General features: G+C 44.1%; 1 protein-coding gene across 1 annotated transcript in view; it reads left to right on the forward strand.

Annotated features, from left to right (window-relative positions):
* VWA2 (von Willebrand factor A domain containing 2) overlaps positions 1 to 19513 on the forward strand; it is a 282676-nt gene that overhangs the window by 166273 nt on the left and 96890 nt on the right. The window contains exons 8-9 of the mRNA XM_086922879.1: positions 3607 to 3739; positions 10047 to 10102. Of these exons, the coding sequence (XP_086779005.1) occupies positions 3607 to 3739; positions 10047 to 10102 (189 nt within the window). The remainder of the gene's footprint in view (positions 1 to 3606; positions 3740 to 10046; positions 10103 to 19513) is intronic.

Raw genomic sequence — 19513 nt, forward strand, 5'->3', positions numbered from 1 at the left:
GACAAGGCGCTGGAATGGATCGTCTCCTTCCTCAACGGAAGAACACAGAGAGTCCGCCTACCACCGTACAAGTCAGAGGCCTCCGAAGTCATCTGCGGCGTCCCCCAAGGATCATCTCTGAGCCCCACCCTCTTCAACGTCTACATGAGCCCCCTCGCGGCCATCGTACGCAAACACAACCTCAGCATAATCTCCTACGCCGACGACACCCAGCTGATCCTCTCCCTGACCAACGACCCCGCCGCCGCCAGAGCCAACCTGCACGAAGGGATGAAAGAGGTAGCCGAGTGGATGACGACCAGCCGCCTGAAACTGAACTCGGACAAGACGGAGGTCCTCATCCTGGGCTCCTCACCCTCCGCCTGGGACGACTCCTGGTGGCCTCCCGCCCTGGGCACCGCACCCAAACCGACAGACCATGCACGAAACCTGGGCGTTATCCTGGACTCCTCCCTCTCCATGACCAGGCAGGTCAACAACGTCTCCTCGGCGTGCTTCAACATCCTACGCATGCTAAGGAAGATCTTCCGGTGGATCCCCACCGAGACCAGAAAGTCCGTCACCCAGGCCCTCGTCACCAGCAGACTGGACTACGGCAACGCCCTCTACGCCGGTACCACCGCCAAGCTCCAGAAGAGACTCCAGCGGATCCAGAACGCCTCAGCCAGACTCATCCTCGATATCCCACGAACCAGTCACATCTCCGAACATCTGAGAGACCTTCACTGGCTCCCCGTCAACAAAAGAATCACCTTCCGCCTCCTCACCCACGCACACAAAGCCCTACACGACCAAGGCCCGAGCTACCTCAACAGCCGAGTCAACTTCTACGCTCCCAAACGCCACCTCCGATCAGCCAACCACGCCCTCGCCGCCGTCCCCCGCATCCGAAGAGCGACTACAGGAGGAAGGTCCTTCTCCTACCTGGCCGCCAAGACCTGGAACTCCCTCCCGACCGACCTGCGCCTGACCCAAGACCACCTCTCCTTCAGGAAGAAGCTGAAGACCTGGCTGTTCGAGCAGTAGCGGCACCCCCCCCCCCCCCCCCCCCCCCCCCCAGCGCCTTGAGACCCTACGGGTATGTAGCGCGCTTTATAAGTGTCAATGATTGATTGATTGATTCTCACGCAGGGCGGCCGCGAACCCCAGCCGCAGGCACGCCCCCGCTGGCTTTCCTCACCTCTGCAGGGCCCCAGGCAGCGCAGGCTCCGATCCACTCAAGTTCACACGCGGTGGCAGAAGGCCCTGATGCCAGCGGGTCCCCTGTCACTCATCCGCCGCCCGTCGCAGGTACAACCTCAGTCCTGGGCCACAGCTCCCGGAGGCCCCGTCTTCAAGTCGTGCAGAGTGCACCCTCCTCCACCGGGCACAGCTCACCGAGGGCCCGATCTGCCGCCTACTCGCACCACACCCAGGGGGGCCTGATGTCAGTGGGCCTCCCGGTTCTTGTTCGCCCGCAACTCGTGACCACAGGCCCAGACCCCAACCTCAACTAGGAGCGGCCCTGCTCCCGGGGAGACAGGCCGTCCCCTCCGCTCCGGGCCAGGCAATTACCACCAGGTTCGTCCAACCCGGGGCCCCGGTGGCTAAGGGTCCCCGGTGCAGCTCTGGTGTCACAGTCACAGCGGGAGGCCCCGATGGCAGTGGGTCCTCCCACGTCAGGATAGCTCCGTCCCACGGGGTTGGGCCTCAATCCCCGGCCTCGGGTACTCGCGGCTCCGCCCCCGGACAGTCCGGGCCAAGTTCTCAGCTGATCTCAGCAGGTACAGGATATCCATCAGTCCTGGAGGGGGGGTGTCCCGGGCGGGGGACAGGAATTCAGGGAGCCCAGTGGAAAGGCACGGACAGCGGGAGGGGGGGGCGGGAAAGACACGGAAGCGGGAGGGGGGGTGGGAAAGACACGGACAGCGGAGGGGGGGCGGGAAAGACACGGACAGCGGGGGGGGGGAAAGGAACGCACTCACCTGGACTTCTTCCGGCGGCCGTGGTCGGCATGAAATGAGGAAAACAAACACCCAAAAAAAAAACGAAACTCCGCCCACCGCCCAATGACGATGCAAAAAGGGTGGAGAGGGAAAAAAATGCAGGAACGCCCACGAATCTGGTCCGGCCATGACGGACAGATCTCTGTTCCAATGGCAAGCCTCCATTTATGGAGCTAGCCAATGGAACAGAGGGCGGATTCAAGTCCCCCATACTGAAAACTAAAGATTTCTCCTGGGGGCGGAGCTAGGAGCTCCGTGCCCCAGGCAAAACCTAAAAAGGTGCCCATGTTTATAAATTAAGGCAGTTTCTAACTTCTGAAGACACTCTGTATAAGTGTTTTTTTTATGTATGGAAGTCTTCTTTGATTTGAGTTTGCTGAATGGCAATTTTTGTTTTAGTTTCAGGAAAATCAACAGTAATAACAAGTCAAGTAGATCACAAAAAAAGGCCCACAAACAGTGGTGTAGCTATAGGTGGTTTTTTTTGGCTCTGTTTTGGGGCAGCCGGATTTGTCTGTCGACTAACACCACCTCCTGAGAACAAGTCTCCCGTCTCCCCAACCCCACCCACGTAAACAAGTCATCCTTCGGCTGACACTCTCCCCCCGCTCTTACCTGCACCCGGGCAGAAAACGTAGGGGACGTCTAGCTACGGCCCTACCCACAAACAGCCAAAAAAGCTGCCCATACATTGCCCTGTCAGATCAGCCCATCAGGCATGTCTGATTGCCATATAGGCCAGATCGACTATGATCCTAATCAACAATACAGAGTGTGTCTGATGAGAACTCCCAGTTTCCTGCCACTTTCTGGTTACCTTATATTTTACATCAAGTTCCCTCCTCTCTTTCTGGTGAGCCTTTTCTTTTACGTTGAGGCAGCGGAGAGTTTTTTCTGAACACTGGGAAGGAAATTGACTATTTACTATTCTAACTCCAGTCTCAGAATATTTTGGGAAAAGGCTACTTTAGCCACAATAGTCCAGGAGGCTTATTTGCTAGTCTACCTCCCGTCCTGGAATATGTTGGGAAAAGTTAAAAAATACTCAAGTATTTTAAAAAGGTTTTAAATGTAATTTGGCATTGCCAGGAAGGACTTCTCTGAGGACGCAGCTGAAGGCAAAAAACTAGGAATGTACGTGGGCTGCACTGTACCTTGGCTGTCACTTTCCAGTCTACTCTTCCAGTAAAAATCACTCTTGCAGTGCATAAGTTGTATATCATGACAGACAAAGGGAAAGCCTTCAGTTTCAGGTATACCACTTGAATTGGACGTAGGTGAGAACTGACATGTCCATACCCCGAAGTGTACTGCCCGGATCCCAAACTCTTTAAGGGTATTAGGGAAGCAACACTTATACAATGGCAGAAGCCTAAAAAAAACTAGGCCTAAAAAAACACAACTAGCAGTGACCATGATGTTCCTCCTCCTGAAGTGATGATGCCCTTGTAATAGGTTGTTGGCAAATTATATGTTCTAGTTGTAGAGAGTCTGGCATTTAATGAGTGGATGATGCACGCACTTTTTGATAGGATTATGTATTGATATCACCAAATCTGCATGCAACTCGACAGGATGTGCATCATTAAAGCATGCATTTGTGTGTTGTTGACTACCTCAGGATGCAAGATTGGAACTCACCCCTGTGAGCGCAAGACTCTGGAGACAGTGAAAGAGCTGACAGGAAACTACATGTGCTGGAAAGGTTCCAATCAGCTGGGCGCCACATCCACTGGACTCTGTCCGTTTTACAGGTCAGTCTTTCTTCTCTGTTCTAGGATACAGTGCTGATATGGCACAAATCAATATGTTAAACAGCATAAGGAAATAAGACTTCACAGCAAGAATGAAAAAGTAATTAGAATTGTAAAAATAATTAATAACAGAAAAGGTAACATTTGAGCTATTTCACGTTACTTTGATTAGCCAGAGGCTGTGTCCCTTATCCAGTGCCCATAAATCCCAGTCTTCGAGTGTCTCTGTTCTCTTATCCATTCCATAATATCACCCTGTTCACAGGGATTCCACTTTCTAGACCTATTGCCCCATAAATTCCACTGCAAATTGTATGTTCTGTATCATCCCCAACCGACTGAAAGACTTCACTATGACATGTGTGAAATGATGGGTAAAAGAACAAGGACTCCGTAGCCAGCTAGTTCCGTCTAAGTTCTTCTAGTAATCTGTTCCCTGAGGGGCTTCCCTTAAGAGAGTGTCTGTGATATTCCTAGAATTCTCTGGAGTTCCATTTGGCCTATGGTCACATCGTCCAACAGTCCTGGAGCTTCTCCTCCATCAATTTCCTAATTTACTAACTACTGCCTTTATTCCTTGCTTAGTATCTTCCATCCCTCCCTCCTTGGAAGGCTTCTTTGCCTATGGAGATGTAGTTGTGTACGTCATTTCTCCAGCCAGCCCTGGAGCTTCTCCTCTACGCACTAGAGATGAGTCATTATATAGTAAGCAGGCTTCAGGAGAGCCCTCTTCAGTTTGTCTTGGGCACCAAATTAGAGAAGAAAGATAAAGGCCCCCTCCGTAGTTTTTTCCGACATTGGTTGCCTGGGAGATGGTTCCCCAAGAGACACTTCCTCTTTTATTAGGAAGCCCCTCCCCCTTCTGTAATGGATAGGGACAATAGTAGCCCACTCTGACTACATGGAATCCTGAACAACCTTTGCCTCACCTCCCTGTCTGGATTTATGATTCCATGAGAAAGGTGAATGTTTGATCAAAGTAGACTATTGATCAGTCCCATTCTCTGACTTGCACCATTGTCGACCAACCAGTTTTCAAGATGCAGCCTCACTGTCAGTGGCATTCCATACTGCAGTGGCAAGTGGGTCTTGCAGTGGCTGTTGGTTTGTGCCAGGAAAGACTCTAGCAAACCTATTTGCTGTGAATGATAAAGGCTGAGGTCCTGGCGGACTTATCTACTTGGAGAGGTTGACAATTATGTTTCATATCCTCCAACTGCATTGAATGGAGAGCTAAACCTAATGCTTCCAGACCAAGATGTTAAAAGAAAATTATGGTATTATCAAGGTACATAGATATGGAGTCAAGAATTCTACATTTACACCTACCTTTGTTTACTTGCACTGATGACACTGTGGTAGATGACATTCTGTGGTTGATATTCTTGTAGGTTTATGGAAACTCTATATTCTGGTAGTACACCAAGGACTGTATAGAGGATTAACACGATTATGATTGTGAGGCCTTTCTTCGGATCCTCGGGCAGCCACTTGTTAATGGACAGTATCCTGCACGATTATTAACAATTACCATTCACATCCCTCAATTGGATCACCAAGTAAATCCTGTTAGGCATTTAACTTTCCAGGGTAGGGAAGGGAAATTGAGCATCCAATGTTTAATACAGCTCCTCTTGTTACTGTGAATTTTACAGAGCGTACAGTCCAAGGTTGGAAGAGTTTGAACTGGTTTAGCTGCTGCAGTGAATTTGCCCCAAACAAAAGGTGACTGGTGTATAGCGACAGTATGCAACATATGGAAAGGGGATGGGGGAATCACTGAAACCAGACAAGTCTAATATGAACAAGGGAAAGGAGCTACAGCTAAAGTAGCTACCTCAACATAACTAAAAACATGTACACATTAGTGCTGCAGTGCTTATGTTTTGGATAGAGTTCTCAGAGTTGTCCTGCCCAGTTGTTCATGCCATTTTTTTATGAAACAGTGCAAAACGCGAAGTACAATTTTAACACCAACCAAAAAGAAAGAGATACTGGTTGTCTTGATGATGGCCTCAAGATAGACAACTAGATACTTTTTGCTGGAACAAGCTATTATTATTAAGATTGACTTATTTTCCTTATATAAAATTTGAACACAAAATTAATAATGGGTAGATCTGATTTCAAATAATTAAGTTGAAGTGTAAATGAAATTAGCTAACCGCATAAAGCATGCACCTTCAAAAAATAAAAAGTTCAAGGGTAAACCTCTTGGACATGACAATAATCATAATACTATACTTGATTAACCAGTGTATAAGAATATATTTTAACAAACCACCCATTTTTGTTTCATGATTTCAAATGACGTGCCAGGTAGAGTAACTTACTGGAGGCATTGCTTGTAGATTAATCTTGTAGCTGCTTAATAAATGGTTGTGTCTGCAGGGACCAAAATGAAAAATGATTCATGACAGTCAGTAGATGGTCTCCCCAAGAACTACAGATAAAGATACCTAAACGTATGTACTCAAGTCGTGGTACCACTGTGCGTCTCCTCGTAGTCTTGAATGAAGCTGTTTAAACAGTGTGAATAGCACGCAGCCTCTCTCACTCTGATAAATAGCAGAGTACAACCATGGAGCACCTCCATTGGACTTGTAGATGTGAAGTTGACTGATCGAAACACAGTTGACCGCAACAGGGTTGCTGCACTACTTCTTTTGGACCCCTAAGCTGCCTTTGACACAGTTGACCATGACACTCTAATACAAAGACTATACGAAGCCAGCATAGAGGGGACTGCTCTCAACTGGATCACATCCTATCTACAAAACAGAACAAATGTCAACTATAATACCCCTTTATCATCCAAATTGTACTTCACAAAAGCAGGGGTCCCTCAAGGCTCTATCATCCCACTCATGCTTTTCAACATCTACATTAAGTCATTACCGGCAACGATCAATTAATTTCAGCTCACATGCTCTAACTATGCAAATGACACACAAATACTCCTTAAACTGGAAACCCCCAAAGACATTGGAAACTCCAAAATATCCAGGTGCCTCAGAGCCATTGAACTGTGGATTACATGAAACCATCTCAAATTTAATGCTTCCAAAACTGAAATACCAATATGTGGCAATTTGACAAATGATGGCCCACTCTGCGCCTGGCCTGTCAATCTGGGACCGCCTCCTAAAGCATCTAAGGAAGTAATATCCTTGAAATTACCATGGACTCCAAGTTCTCAATGAATGCCCATGTGGACAAATTAGTAAGATCAAGCTTCATTACTATGAAAACTCTGCAATGCATCTTCCCCACCTGAGATTTCTAGGTTCATGCTAAGTTTGATTATGCCAATGGACTCTACCACTGATCACCTTTTTCAATTATGAAAAGACTACAATGGATTCATAACTCTGCTACCAGACTACTACTACATGGAAAGCCACAAGTCCACATCTTCTCTGCCTTGAAGGCTCTACATTGGTTACTGGTTGGCAGAAGATCCACCTTCAAGCTGCTTTGTATCACCCACAAAGCAATACATGGAACAGGACCACTTTTCATCAGGAATTAAATCACCAAATCCATTAAACAAAAGAACCTCTTTTCCAAATTGGCATCATGCCTCAAATCCCTATCATTGAGAAAAACCCCATAGGTGGTGCATCTTACTCTGTTCAAGCAGTCAAACTATGGCATTCATTACCCCCAAACATAAGATCCAGGGATAACTATATTTCTGCAGAAAACTACTCAAGAGTTGACTCTTTCCTACATAATCATACTCAAACTCTAATGTACAGCATATCCCTTGGTTTTTAAAATATATAAATATTGTTTAGGTCTACTAAAGAAATTTTTATATTACTTATGGGTAAAACAGTATATATATGTATATATATATGTGTGTGTGCGTGTATATATATATATATATAGATAGATAGATATATATAAACATTTTTTTTATTATTCTATGCTAACATGTATATAGGTCACTGCATAATTTTCCTATACGTTATTTGATTACATGCTTATGGGTCTCTCTTTTATTTTTCAATCACAATATGTAAATATTATCATAACTATTTTATCCACAAGTGCTTCACTAATGAAATATTGAGGAAAATATAAAATTAAAATTAGATTATAAAAAATAGTCAAAGATACACACATTAGCTTTTAGTACAGCAACACTTGAAAGTCTAAGTTTATGCAATACAACCTTAAATCTTGGCATATTATATTCCATATGCATGTATACCCTCTCTATGTAGTTATGTTTCTATATATTTATTACTTTACTCCTACTGTAGAATAGAAAAAACCTTGGACTCTCTCCAATACACTATTATGTCTCACCCTATACCTCTCTCAATATATCCTCTATCTCCACTCCCTTACTCATCCCAAACCTCATCCTACTACTATGATCTTCAAAATAATTCTTTCTAGGTTCTTCACTCCTTTGCACACCCCAAACCTCTTTTTACAACTAAAATCTTCCAAACAACCCTTTCTAAATTCTTCTCTCATGTGTCCCTCCTTGTATTCATCCTAAACCTCATCTTACTTCTGTGATCGTTCAAATAACACTTTCCAGCTAACAGACTCTCATGCCACCACTCAAATGAACTCACATTTCCATATACAAATCCTTTTTGGGTTCTGGAGTAGCTTGCCTTCTTACCTAATAGCACCTCTATGCCTTGTATGGGGTAGTACGCTCTATATAACTACAATTACAATATGGTATGCCAGAAAAACTGACATAGGGAGGATGGCATCTATTTTTTAGGCTATCGAGAGGACTTTAGCCCCAACATTAATTAATGCTCAAGAGCAGGGAAACTGCCCTGCCTCTATTTCTGATTGTTCTGAATGCACATGTTGTTGCTTGACGGTTTGACTTGGCTCCACCGAATAATCTGCTATTATTGAGGTAGTTACAGTGAGGGTGGGTTGTGTGAGATTGTCCATCTCCAGTATATAAATGGCTCTGGGCACTTGAGTTATAATCAACTCTTTTGGAGTTGACTGAAGTTGGTACCTGTTAATTATCTGGGCTTCCTTTTAGTGTAGGACTTAGTGGTATTCACAGAGCTGTGTGAAGAAACTCATTCCTCCACTCAGTGCAGCATATGTGATTTATATATGAAATGTGGACAGATTCCTCTTGGTGTTGCGAAAAAGTAGCCTGACTTCTTTTACTTCCAATGTTCATGAATAGATGGCCTCTGGAATTTATTGAATCACTGTGGAGTAAATTCCAGTTGAATTTTGGGACTGGTTATGTGTTTAATGGTATTGATTAGGTTATGTTGGTATTTACAAGTAGAACGCAAATAATGGGGGGAGTGGGAGCATGTCTATCCCCAGCATACAAGCTCCGTAAATGTACATATATACAGGTGGCGTATGCAGTTCCTAAAAGAATCAGAAAAGGAAACAGAAAGGGCAATAGGTCGGGAGAGGTCTGAACAAGCAGATCGGGGGGATCTGATTGCTCAGAAGCAAGAGCCCTCAAACACCCAGATGGGTGTCATGCTTCATCATCGTGCAGCTCCTCGTTGAGCATGGGCTGCAATGTTCAACGGGCCCCTCGAGGGGTTCTTTGCCGGAGGTCTTTTAGAAATATGACTCTGTGATGAAGTGTAAGTGGAGGTGCTGTGCATAAGAGTGGTGTAAGTGTGGTGTAAAAATAACTAAGAGAGACCCTGAAAGTTTCAATATGCAGGGCATCTTGTTATAAATAAAAACAAAGTGGGGCTGTGGTGGAGATAACGACCTGGTACAGCTCAGATGAAAGTGAGATCTGAGAATGGTGGTCAACATTTTTCATGCCATGTAAAATCCCTGCCGATCTGGGCACTTCGTCAGGACCATGTAGCTTAATCTGCCCATGATTGGGATTATAGTAGTGGTAATTAGCAACAATACTCAATCTCAAAATTCACCCTCAAAGTATAGGGTATACTTTATGATACCTAAAATCTGACCCAATTTGAGTAAGTAAATGGTCCCATCTGGGTGTGTGAGGCTGTTGCTTCTGAGCAATCAGATCCCCCCGTCCGCTTGCTCATACAACTCCCAACCTACTACCTTTTCTATTTCCTTTTCTGATTCTTTTCAGAACTGCATTGCCCACTTGTATACAAGTATTTACACGCAACCAGTAGAATTTCCTTAGTTTTTCCTGACATAAGTAGTCCAGGGCTTAAAAGTCCAAATTGCCACAGAGGGGTCCATTTAACACCATTTGAAACTGGCTACCTTTTATTCCTAGACGGCTGTTTTGCTTCCAGGGGTCTCTGTACTAGCTCGTTTGTTTCACACGTGTTTTGTTCCTCAGCTTTAACAGATTCTACACGAAGCACCCAACTATATGCCACCGAACCATCTGCCCAGGTAGGAGTTTCTGAAATTTCTGTCATACTGTATGAGCCTCTTCAAGGTCCTTCCTTACTTAAATATCTCTGAATGGCACTGCAGTGTAGTTGTAATACCCTTCTGAGGGTAAGTTTGCGCATGCATGTTTTTTTTATAATCTTGCAAAAGTTTCTGTAACAATTGTGTTTTCTGTTTCTTTGTGGTCCATTTTGTGTATGTATGCTTGTGTGTTTCTCTTCTGTTGTGTGTTTCTCACGTTTGAGTGTGTGTTGCATGTATCTGTCTATATACGATGTGTGTGTGAATAGTGTAAAGGTTAATATGTAATCTGTTGGTAGAAGATCATGTTCCCGATAACAAAAACAGCCCAGATGGGACTAATGTGCACTAGGGTGACTTCTGTAATAGAAATGGAATAAAATAGCACAACACTGTTACAATATGAAATATTGTGATAAAGAGCCCTTTGGTACACATTGGCATTAGCTGAGCAATGTAATCCGCTGCAGTAGGTAAATAGCACAGGTGATTTATGTTATTTCACGTTAAGCATTCTATGGATAGCACAGGGACCGCCCCATTGGACTCTCTGCACTGATGTTGTCCTTATAGGTTTAAACGGTATGTAGTCATGTGTCGTCTGTAGGTCGGCTAATGTGTTCATCATATGCTCACCACATTTGCACACACGCTTCTGGATAGCTTCCCTCCAAAAAAATCACATTCCAGGCATGTTCTAGTGAAACAAAACCCATGACCTGGATCTTGTAATTTTCCTGGAGGTTTTGACCCTGACCCTTACTCCTCTGATCTGTGACAGAGTCTAGGGAATGTTTGTGATGCTTTCGCATTGTTATGCTGTATTTATGACCTTGACACTGATCACTGAGGGATATTTGCTGTGGTTCCTCTCTTTTAATCTCATTCGAAACGAGCATTTTATAGTGGTGTCAAAGAGTGTGAATGTTTTCCTCCTAACAGGTCAAATACATTCTTTACCGGTAAAGTCTGGAAATAGGGGGTAGCTGTTAGACAAATATCTTGTGTCCGCATATGACTTTGGATTTATGTAAACGGGGAGGCATAGTTTACCTATTAGCTTTCTTTGCTTCTTAACCTTTTGAACAACGAACGACCCCTTGTAAGTTTTAAATTGTTCTGTTAATGCCCTTGCCCCTGAACATCCATTGTGCCCGAGTTTTTTCTCGGAGCAATTAAAAAAGAAAAGGATAATAACACACTGTTATTATTATTTTATTTTCCCGTACTTGCTCAGTTCTAGGAACGGGTGAGACAGGGCTGTGCCGAGCGGGGGAGGGGAGTGGTGGGCACTCTCTAAGTGCTCATGACGGTTTGGCTGGCCTCCTTTGCAAATTGAGGACAGTGAGTGCAAAAATTCAGGACAAAGGGTCAAAATTCAGGACAAAAGTTCAGGACAGAAGTTCAGAATTAAGGAAAAAAATTCGGGACAAAAGGTACGTTTTGCATACACATCAGAGGAAGTCACGCAATAGTACATAAGTAAATATACACCCAACACAAGCACAATTCAAAATAAGTTTATTTTAGGTTGAGAGAACCTTGCACTCACTTCATCTGTTGTGTATGGGAGCTAAACACACCTGCGTTTGCATATTAAAAAAAAATGAAGAAAAAGATCACAGCTGAGGGCTTCTCAGATCTTACATTCCCCCTCACTCCCACTGGAAAAAAACAGCTGTTCCGAAATGCTGTCACTGGGCAGAGAGGCCCATTATCATTCTGTATGTGATAATTAGGCCAACTTACAGAATGATAATGGGCTGATAGGAGCCTGTGCCAGGCTGGGGAGGGGCTGCTGCAGGCCACAGAACACAGCAGGAGCGTGAGCTGCCCCCTGCAGTGAGAGTTACAACCTGCTTGCAGGGGGCAGCTCACGCTAATGTCTGAAATTACGAACAAAAGGCGTCCTTGGAAGAAACCCTTACGGACAAGAGGCCCAAATTACGGGCAGTCCGTGAGATTTACGGACGGTTGGTCACCCTACTCATAGTATTCGCCTGCGCGCCGAACCACGATGTAGGGTGACCAACTGGCATTGGTGCAAATTCAGGACGGTGAGTGTAAAAATTCAGGACAAAGGGTCTAAATTCAGGACACAAATTCAGGACAGGAGGTCAAAATTCAGGACAAAACTTCAGGACAATTGGATACGTTTTACAGACACATCAGAGGTCGCGCAATTGTATATAAGTAAGCCCAGCCATATCTAGACATATTCAGCCATTTGCAAACCTATCCATCATGTATCCTTCCATCTTTCATTTCACTCATCCATCCCTTCATCCATCCTTTCACTCATCCATCCATTATCCATCCATCCGCCCTTTCACCCTATCCATCTGTACACTCAGCCATTCACTCTTCTACCCATCCATCCATTCACTCATCCATCCAGTGATTTACCCTTTCACCTTTCCAGCCATCCTTTCACCTACTCATCCATCCATCCAGTCACTGATCCTTCCACCCATCCACCCTTTCAGTCATCCATCATCCTCCCTTTCTCTCTCCATCGACTTTCACTTAGCAATCCTTCCTTCCTTCCTTCCATCCATCCATCCACCCACCCGTCCTTCCTTCCATCCATCCATCCACCCACCCACCCATCTACTCATCCGCTCATGAATCCATCCATTGACCCTATCACTCATTCCTCCTTTCTCTCATCCATTTATCCTTTCACTCCTTCACTGGTCTATTCATCATTTTGTCCATCTACCTTCCCTTTCACTCACTCATCCATCCTTGCATCCACCCTTTCACTCATCCGTCCATCCATTCGCCCTTGCACTTATCAATTCATCAATCCATCCATCCATCATTTCACTCATCCATCCACCCACTCACTCATCATCCACCTTTTCACTCATCCATCCTTTCACTCATCCATCCACCCTTTTACCCATCCAGCTACCCTTCCACCCATACATCCAGCTATTTCCGTTTTCTCTCTTCCATCCTTCCACTCACTCATTAATCCATCCATCCCCTCCCATTATCCATCTATTCAATCTTTCATTCATCCATTGCCCCTTTCACTAATTCATCCAGCCATCCCTTCACTTACTCACTCGCCCACCTTTTCATATTCATTTTGAGCTGAGCCTTTTTGAGAAGAGGCCCATTAAGAACTTCACCCTCGCTGCCTGCAGGAGACATTCCAGGACTGGGACAGAAGCCACCCAGGGCAGAGACAGGATCCACTACAGGAGGGGACAGGAGCCATCACAGGCAGGGGGGGGGGCAGGAGCCACCACATGGGGGGAGAAGAGCCATCACTGGAGGGGGAACAGGATCCAACAGGGTGGGCACAGGGGTGGGTATGCAGTATTCTAGTATCATCTTGGTCTCTTCCAGGGTGGGGGAGGGCTCCGTACCCCCTCCTGGATAAGACAACGAGAAGACAGGCTCTGTTTCCAAAATGTTAGATTTGCCCCCCTCCCCCCACACTGATGTATAGTACTGAAAGGAGATGCTCCAAGAGAGCTGATTTAACTGATTGTCCTCCCTACTTTGTTAATCAGTGTGAGTGTGATTGTGCCATTTCTCTATTTTATTACAATATAGACTGCATGTTTGATCGAGGTTTGTTTACAATTTAGTGACAGTAATTAAGCTCTGAAGTGAACCATGTGCTGCCTCGGTGTAATCAGGGCCGGTTCTAGGATGTTTGGAACCCTGGGCAGAAAGGGAATGTCTCACACCAATTGAAAATACAAGACGCATTCAGTGCTGTTTGCATCTGAATGGATGCCCCTGCTCCGAAGCTGCCGCCCCTCCCTCTGTCACCTTCAAGCACCTCTAAACAGCTCATCAAGGGCTGAAGGTGTGAGGGTTGCCATCCCGCTGTGCCTCGCCAATGCTGATGGGTATCTGAGCCTTGGTACTGCCTCGGAGTCTGTTACACCCGACCTCAGCAGCATCGCAGTCAAGAAGGGAGTTGGGGGCCAGCTGTGCCGGTTGTGCGACCAGTTAAAATGACGGACAAATGGCGTCCGTTAAACAATCCTTCACGGACAACGGACAGACGGCCGAAATTACGGACTGTCCGTGAAATTTACGGACGGTTGGTCACCCTACCACGATGCTCAGACCTATCATGAAGCTGCTGTCATGGTGACAGCAGCGTTGTGATTGGCTTAGGGGAGCCTGTGTGCTTCCTGTTTCGGACTGGGAACCTGAAGAGACGAGGTGAGGTGGAGACCATATTCGGGTAAGGGATTTATCTTTTTTTCATTCGTTCCCCAATCCCCCGCCTCACCCCACATCCCCCATTCGTTAGCAGCTACCACTGGAAATGTGATTCATATGCGCTGTAAATCCTGATCGGACCAGAACACATACCTATACCGAAGTATCATTTGAGTAACCTACTTAATCTTTTTTTTTTCTTCTGAGAATGGTAAACAGGTGCTTGTAGGCTCTACTCAGCTGGCGTTTTTAAATACATTTCTGCATTGTTAGTACGTAAAGCCTTTGTAATGGAGCTCATTCTCCTTTTCGACAAAATCTGAGATCAAACATATATTTATTCAAATATGTATTCAAAGTTGTAAACAAATTCCCTTTGCTACAAGCCACGTAAAAGAACCAAGGCTTTTCGGTGGCATCATCCGAGAGATCCAACCTGCTCGACTATTAATTCTTCTGGCTTGTAAGTACGCAGTCATCATGGAGGCAACAATTGTCAGAGAAGTCCCCCAAGTATGTACAATCTCACTGGAACATGTTCTGAGAAGGTGAATTTCAATGAACAAGGAAATGGGACAAAAAGTCTCCTTACAAAAGGTAACAGCTTCTTCATCTACATTTCAAAAAGTGGTAGAAGGGTGTTAAGGGCATGTCAGTTTCAGGTCATGAAGGTGCAAAACAAAGCAGGGAAGATCAAGCCCTAACGCAAACAAATATCGCGAAGACATCCATCAACTGGAACAACAGTTCTCTTGTTCATCATGTTTCACTCAATTACCTATAATTCGTTCCATGACACCATGAGACTAACCTTCAACTCACACTATTCCGTATGAAAGTCTACCCCAGCTACCCCCTCTTTCCTTTTGCTCTACCCAAGCATTCACACGATAAAGAACAAAAGAAAGTGTGTCTGCCAGGTATTTTTTTTACTTTTAATAAGGTTTCAAATTTACATTTAAATTTATTAGTATGCTTAATAAAAAACCATTACGAAATTAATCGGATTTACAATAAACAAAGATTATTCAAAGACACCTTTCCCTCCCCTACCTGTACAATTAGGTTTGTAATCAGCAAGATATGGTTAATAACTAATCCCTCAAACTCAGAAAATTCAGATGATATGATGTGTGTGTCAGTGCTTAGTTTGAGATGGTGGTTGGAGGGGGGGGCCCAACGGCACTCCTTTTTGGCGACTGGCACTTATTTATCATCATCAGACTTTGACCCAGAGCAAGAGAGAGTAAAACACACAAGGGAAATAAGGAGGAAGAAAAAGACGGAAAACCATGACAAAGGGAGAAAGCAGGGATGCAGAACAAGCAGCAACAGTGAGAAAATGGGGCAGGGAGAGTCTGGGTGTTTATTAAAGAGGCATGAACAAGACTACACAGCCTTGGTATTCAGCAAGCCGATCTTTCAATAGCACCACCTCTGGGCTTTTGAGAAAAACTTTGGTCCACTTATTTTTTTACAACTTAAGCACTATTGGGCGCTCCTCTGAACATAAGCTAAATCCAAAATCATCAAATAAATGGAATAGTTGCATAGTAGAAGCAAATTCTGTTTGCTTCCAAGCAGGAACTGATCACCTCATTTACTTCCACCTAAAAACCCCACTTGTACAATCAAAAATCTACTCTTCTTCAATCACCTTTCTGTCTCCCGTTTTAGGATCAGACTTGCCGCATACTACTCCCCAAGATCACAGTCATTGGAATCACCCTGGATTTCCTGATATTGTCACCAGTTCTTTCTTCAGACTTACCACTTTCACTTAATAACACAACCAATCTATCATTTGTCTAGTAGCTCACAAGCTTGGCTAATCGCTATATCTAAGAAAGCAAATCCCTCTAATGCACCGTCTGACCGTAGGGTTCTAACCGTAGAGAGGCTCTACATAGAACCAAGGAAAGCAAGGTCCCGAAATTGGACACAATGCAGCCCACTAAGCAGGGCTCCAGTATCGTGTTCTGAATATCATTTTGACCCCTCCTTGGCCTAGATAGTAATTCATGTTGAGGACAGAAAAGGAAAATCAGTCCTCGCACTTTTCCTTTTGCTAAATTCAGTAGGACTACCTTTCGCTTGATGAATCTTCCAGGATGTTATTTGTAATTTTGACTTTTGTCTGGCAACAGTTTGTTTGTTAGTTATATATATCTTTATTGAAAAAGCACAATATGTTTATGTTTTGTTGAATGCACTGTATATATTTGTGAGCACAACTTCTAAGATTTTTTTGATGTATATAACAGAAGGCAGGTAGGTCTTGCTCGAGCTTGTCTCGTGATGCGACTTCAGGTTTTGTAAAACAAATGTACAAAAAAAGATAATATATATGATTATAACCCAGGAATAATTAAAAAATGTTTTGGGAAAAAGTGAACCTTTGATTTATGGTGTCAGAGGTACTTTGTTATTTTCACATTTACTAGGATTCCCACCTCTGATCTGTCCTGAATTGAATCATTCCCCTGTTATTTACCCCCCCATCTGACGCTATGAGCATTCAAATCATCAATTCCTTAGCCATATCAAACTGTGTCCTATTCTCCTTTACATTGCTTTCAAACACTACCTCCGCTCAACCTAAGTATCGACCCTCAATTCTTCATATATCTGCATGTTCCACACCTCTCCTCGAGAAAGCCACTGCTGAACCATGTAATTCAGCCACCGTTTGTACTGTCTCTCAACATCCTTACATTTCTAAACTGTTGGAATGCTTTTCCAAACCTCTCACTGCATTTTTCATGACTCACAATTTAATTAATACCATTCAATCTAGATTTCGCACTTCACACTCCACAAAAACAGCCCTACGTCATGTAGCCAATTTGATCATGTCTGCCTTTCACGATAAACTCTCATCCATAATAATATTCCTTGATCTCTCTTTGGCACTGGAACCGATTGAGCACGCTTCCTCCTTTTCACACTAACTACCCTTACCATCACAAACTAATCACTTAAACGATTCTCCTCTTATCTCTCTGATCAATTCTTCTCTGTCAAATAGGGTTCCTAACTATCTGCACCAACCCCTCCATCACACGGAGTCACAAAAACTCAGTCCACTACTTTTCTTCCTCTTCACCACATTTGTAGAGACCATCGTGTCATCATGGGTTGACCTCTATCATACTTCTTCTGCTTACAACATACAAATCTAGTCCATTCCAACATTGACTTGCTGTCTTTAGGCTAAAGGTTCTGAGTGCCTCACAGCTTCAGTCACTGGATGGAAATGTGTTCTCTTACACTAAATCCTCCAAGACTGAAATCATTCAATTCCTTGCTAAACTGACACCTACTGATATTCAGATGCATATTCTATTAACTGCTGACACTATCACTCCAACACTATTGGCCAGGAACTTTGGTTGGTAGTTGACCTTTATGCCAGGCTTTGTTGAAATTTACTTGTGCATTTACAAGAGTAAGGCACCTTTTTCTAGATGAGCTTTGTCTTACTCATGGAAATGTATGAGTAAATCACAACTCGTTATCTACTCATTCATGTCTAGGAGCAAGGCAAAGCTTGTATAATACACACATTTTCAAAGTAAATTTCTGATGTAATTCACATCTGAAACGGGAGGAAGACATGAGTACTCTTTGAAAAAGGTTTGTGACTTGGACCTAGATATTTACTACATGAAACCATTAAGGCCACCAGATCCATTCTCAACAGAATAAATATCTGATCATACTAACTGGGCATTCAGGGAGCGTACACCAGACACATGTCTCAAGGCGGGTAAATAACAAGTGTTAATGCCCACTCGGTAGTACTGCAGTGTTATAGCGAGTTTCTGCAAATAGCAGCCATCCCACGTATTGCCTTGATGAGACCTGAAGTCCCTATTGTATTAAGGCAAGTGTCTTCAACTCACCAAACAACTACAACAGTGATCGGAGGTGGGTGGCACACAATTACTTTTTTCCGTAGTTTTATATAGCGCGAACTTGACTTGAAGGTATCAGAGCAATTTACACAAGCACCTGTTGCGTTACCAGGGCTTTAAGTGGGATGAAAAAACTGAGGGGTGTCTCAAAGGGGCGTGGCCAATGTGATTAAGGGTGTGGCTTAAAAACAGATAAACTTAAAATCTGTGCTTAGCATAGTGTGTCGCTTGACTTGTATTTTGCTGTTTATGTCATTGCATCCAAATATATGATACAACAAGTAACATCATATCTACAACAAGTCAGGACTATTGGCTTTGTCAATGGTTGTTAGTTGCATATGATAAATAAACAGCAACTCTAGCTTGTATATAATATTGAAAAAAGCTTCAACTTAAAGTCCTGGTGACACCGCAACAACGTTGCTGCTGCTGAGTTTCAAAAAGAGAAGGGAAATCCAGAGAGAAAATGACTCTCTTTAAAGGATTTCTCTTCCCCAACAACGCTCACCTGGCATGACGTCATGCCGTAACACCTGCACTAGTGAGTAGTGAGCAGTGAGCAGTGTGAGCACGCGCACATCGGTGTGCCTGCTGTCACTGCAGTCCGGAAAAAACGGACGCCTGTGACAGGGCATAAAACAGAGCCCGATAGAGACCCATTTCGAGGCCCCCTTTAAAAAACTGTTGGTGCTCAGACCCGGTGAGACCCAGCCCACTTAAAGCCCTGTGCATTACACAAGGACACTTTCATTTTTGTTAGGCACATGGAGATTAATGGGTAGATGCATCAACGCTGTCATTTGCGATTCCTTATTTGCGAAAAATAAGGGATCGCAAATAAGGAATCGCAAATGGCAATGCATCATTTATTTCGCAATTTTATTGAGATTCGGTAAAAATCGCAATTTTTACCGAATCGCAATAAAATTGCGAGTTTCAAATAGCGAATTCGCAATTCCCATTCATTCCTGTGGGCTGAAATGCCCATAGGAATGAATGGGAATTGTGAATTCGCAATTTGAAAATCGGAATTCAACAAAGCATTTCAAGGGTGGAGAGGGGGGTCCAAAGGACCCCCCCTGCACCCATGTAATGCACTTTTACATGTAAGTTACATACACACATGTCCTAAGGACATGTGTGTCTGTAACTTAACAGTTTAAAAAATGCATTTTTGTGCTTTTTTAAACAATTTTGCAAATTACCACGATGTTCAAACTCGTGGTAATTTGCACTTGCAATTGTAAAATTCGCTAATTTTTTAACAATGATGCAT

Source organism: Lissotriton vulgaris, chromosome 5 (assembly GCF_964263255.1).
Source record: "Lissotriton vulgaris chromosome 5, aLisVul1.2, whole genome shotgun sequence".
Classification (NCBI taxonomy): domain Eukaryota; kingdom Metazoa; phylum Chordata; class Amphibia; order Caudata; family Salamandridae; genus Lissotriton; species Lissotriton vulgaris.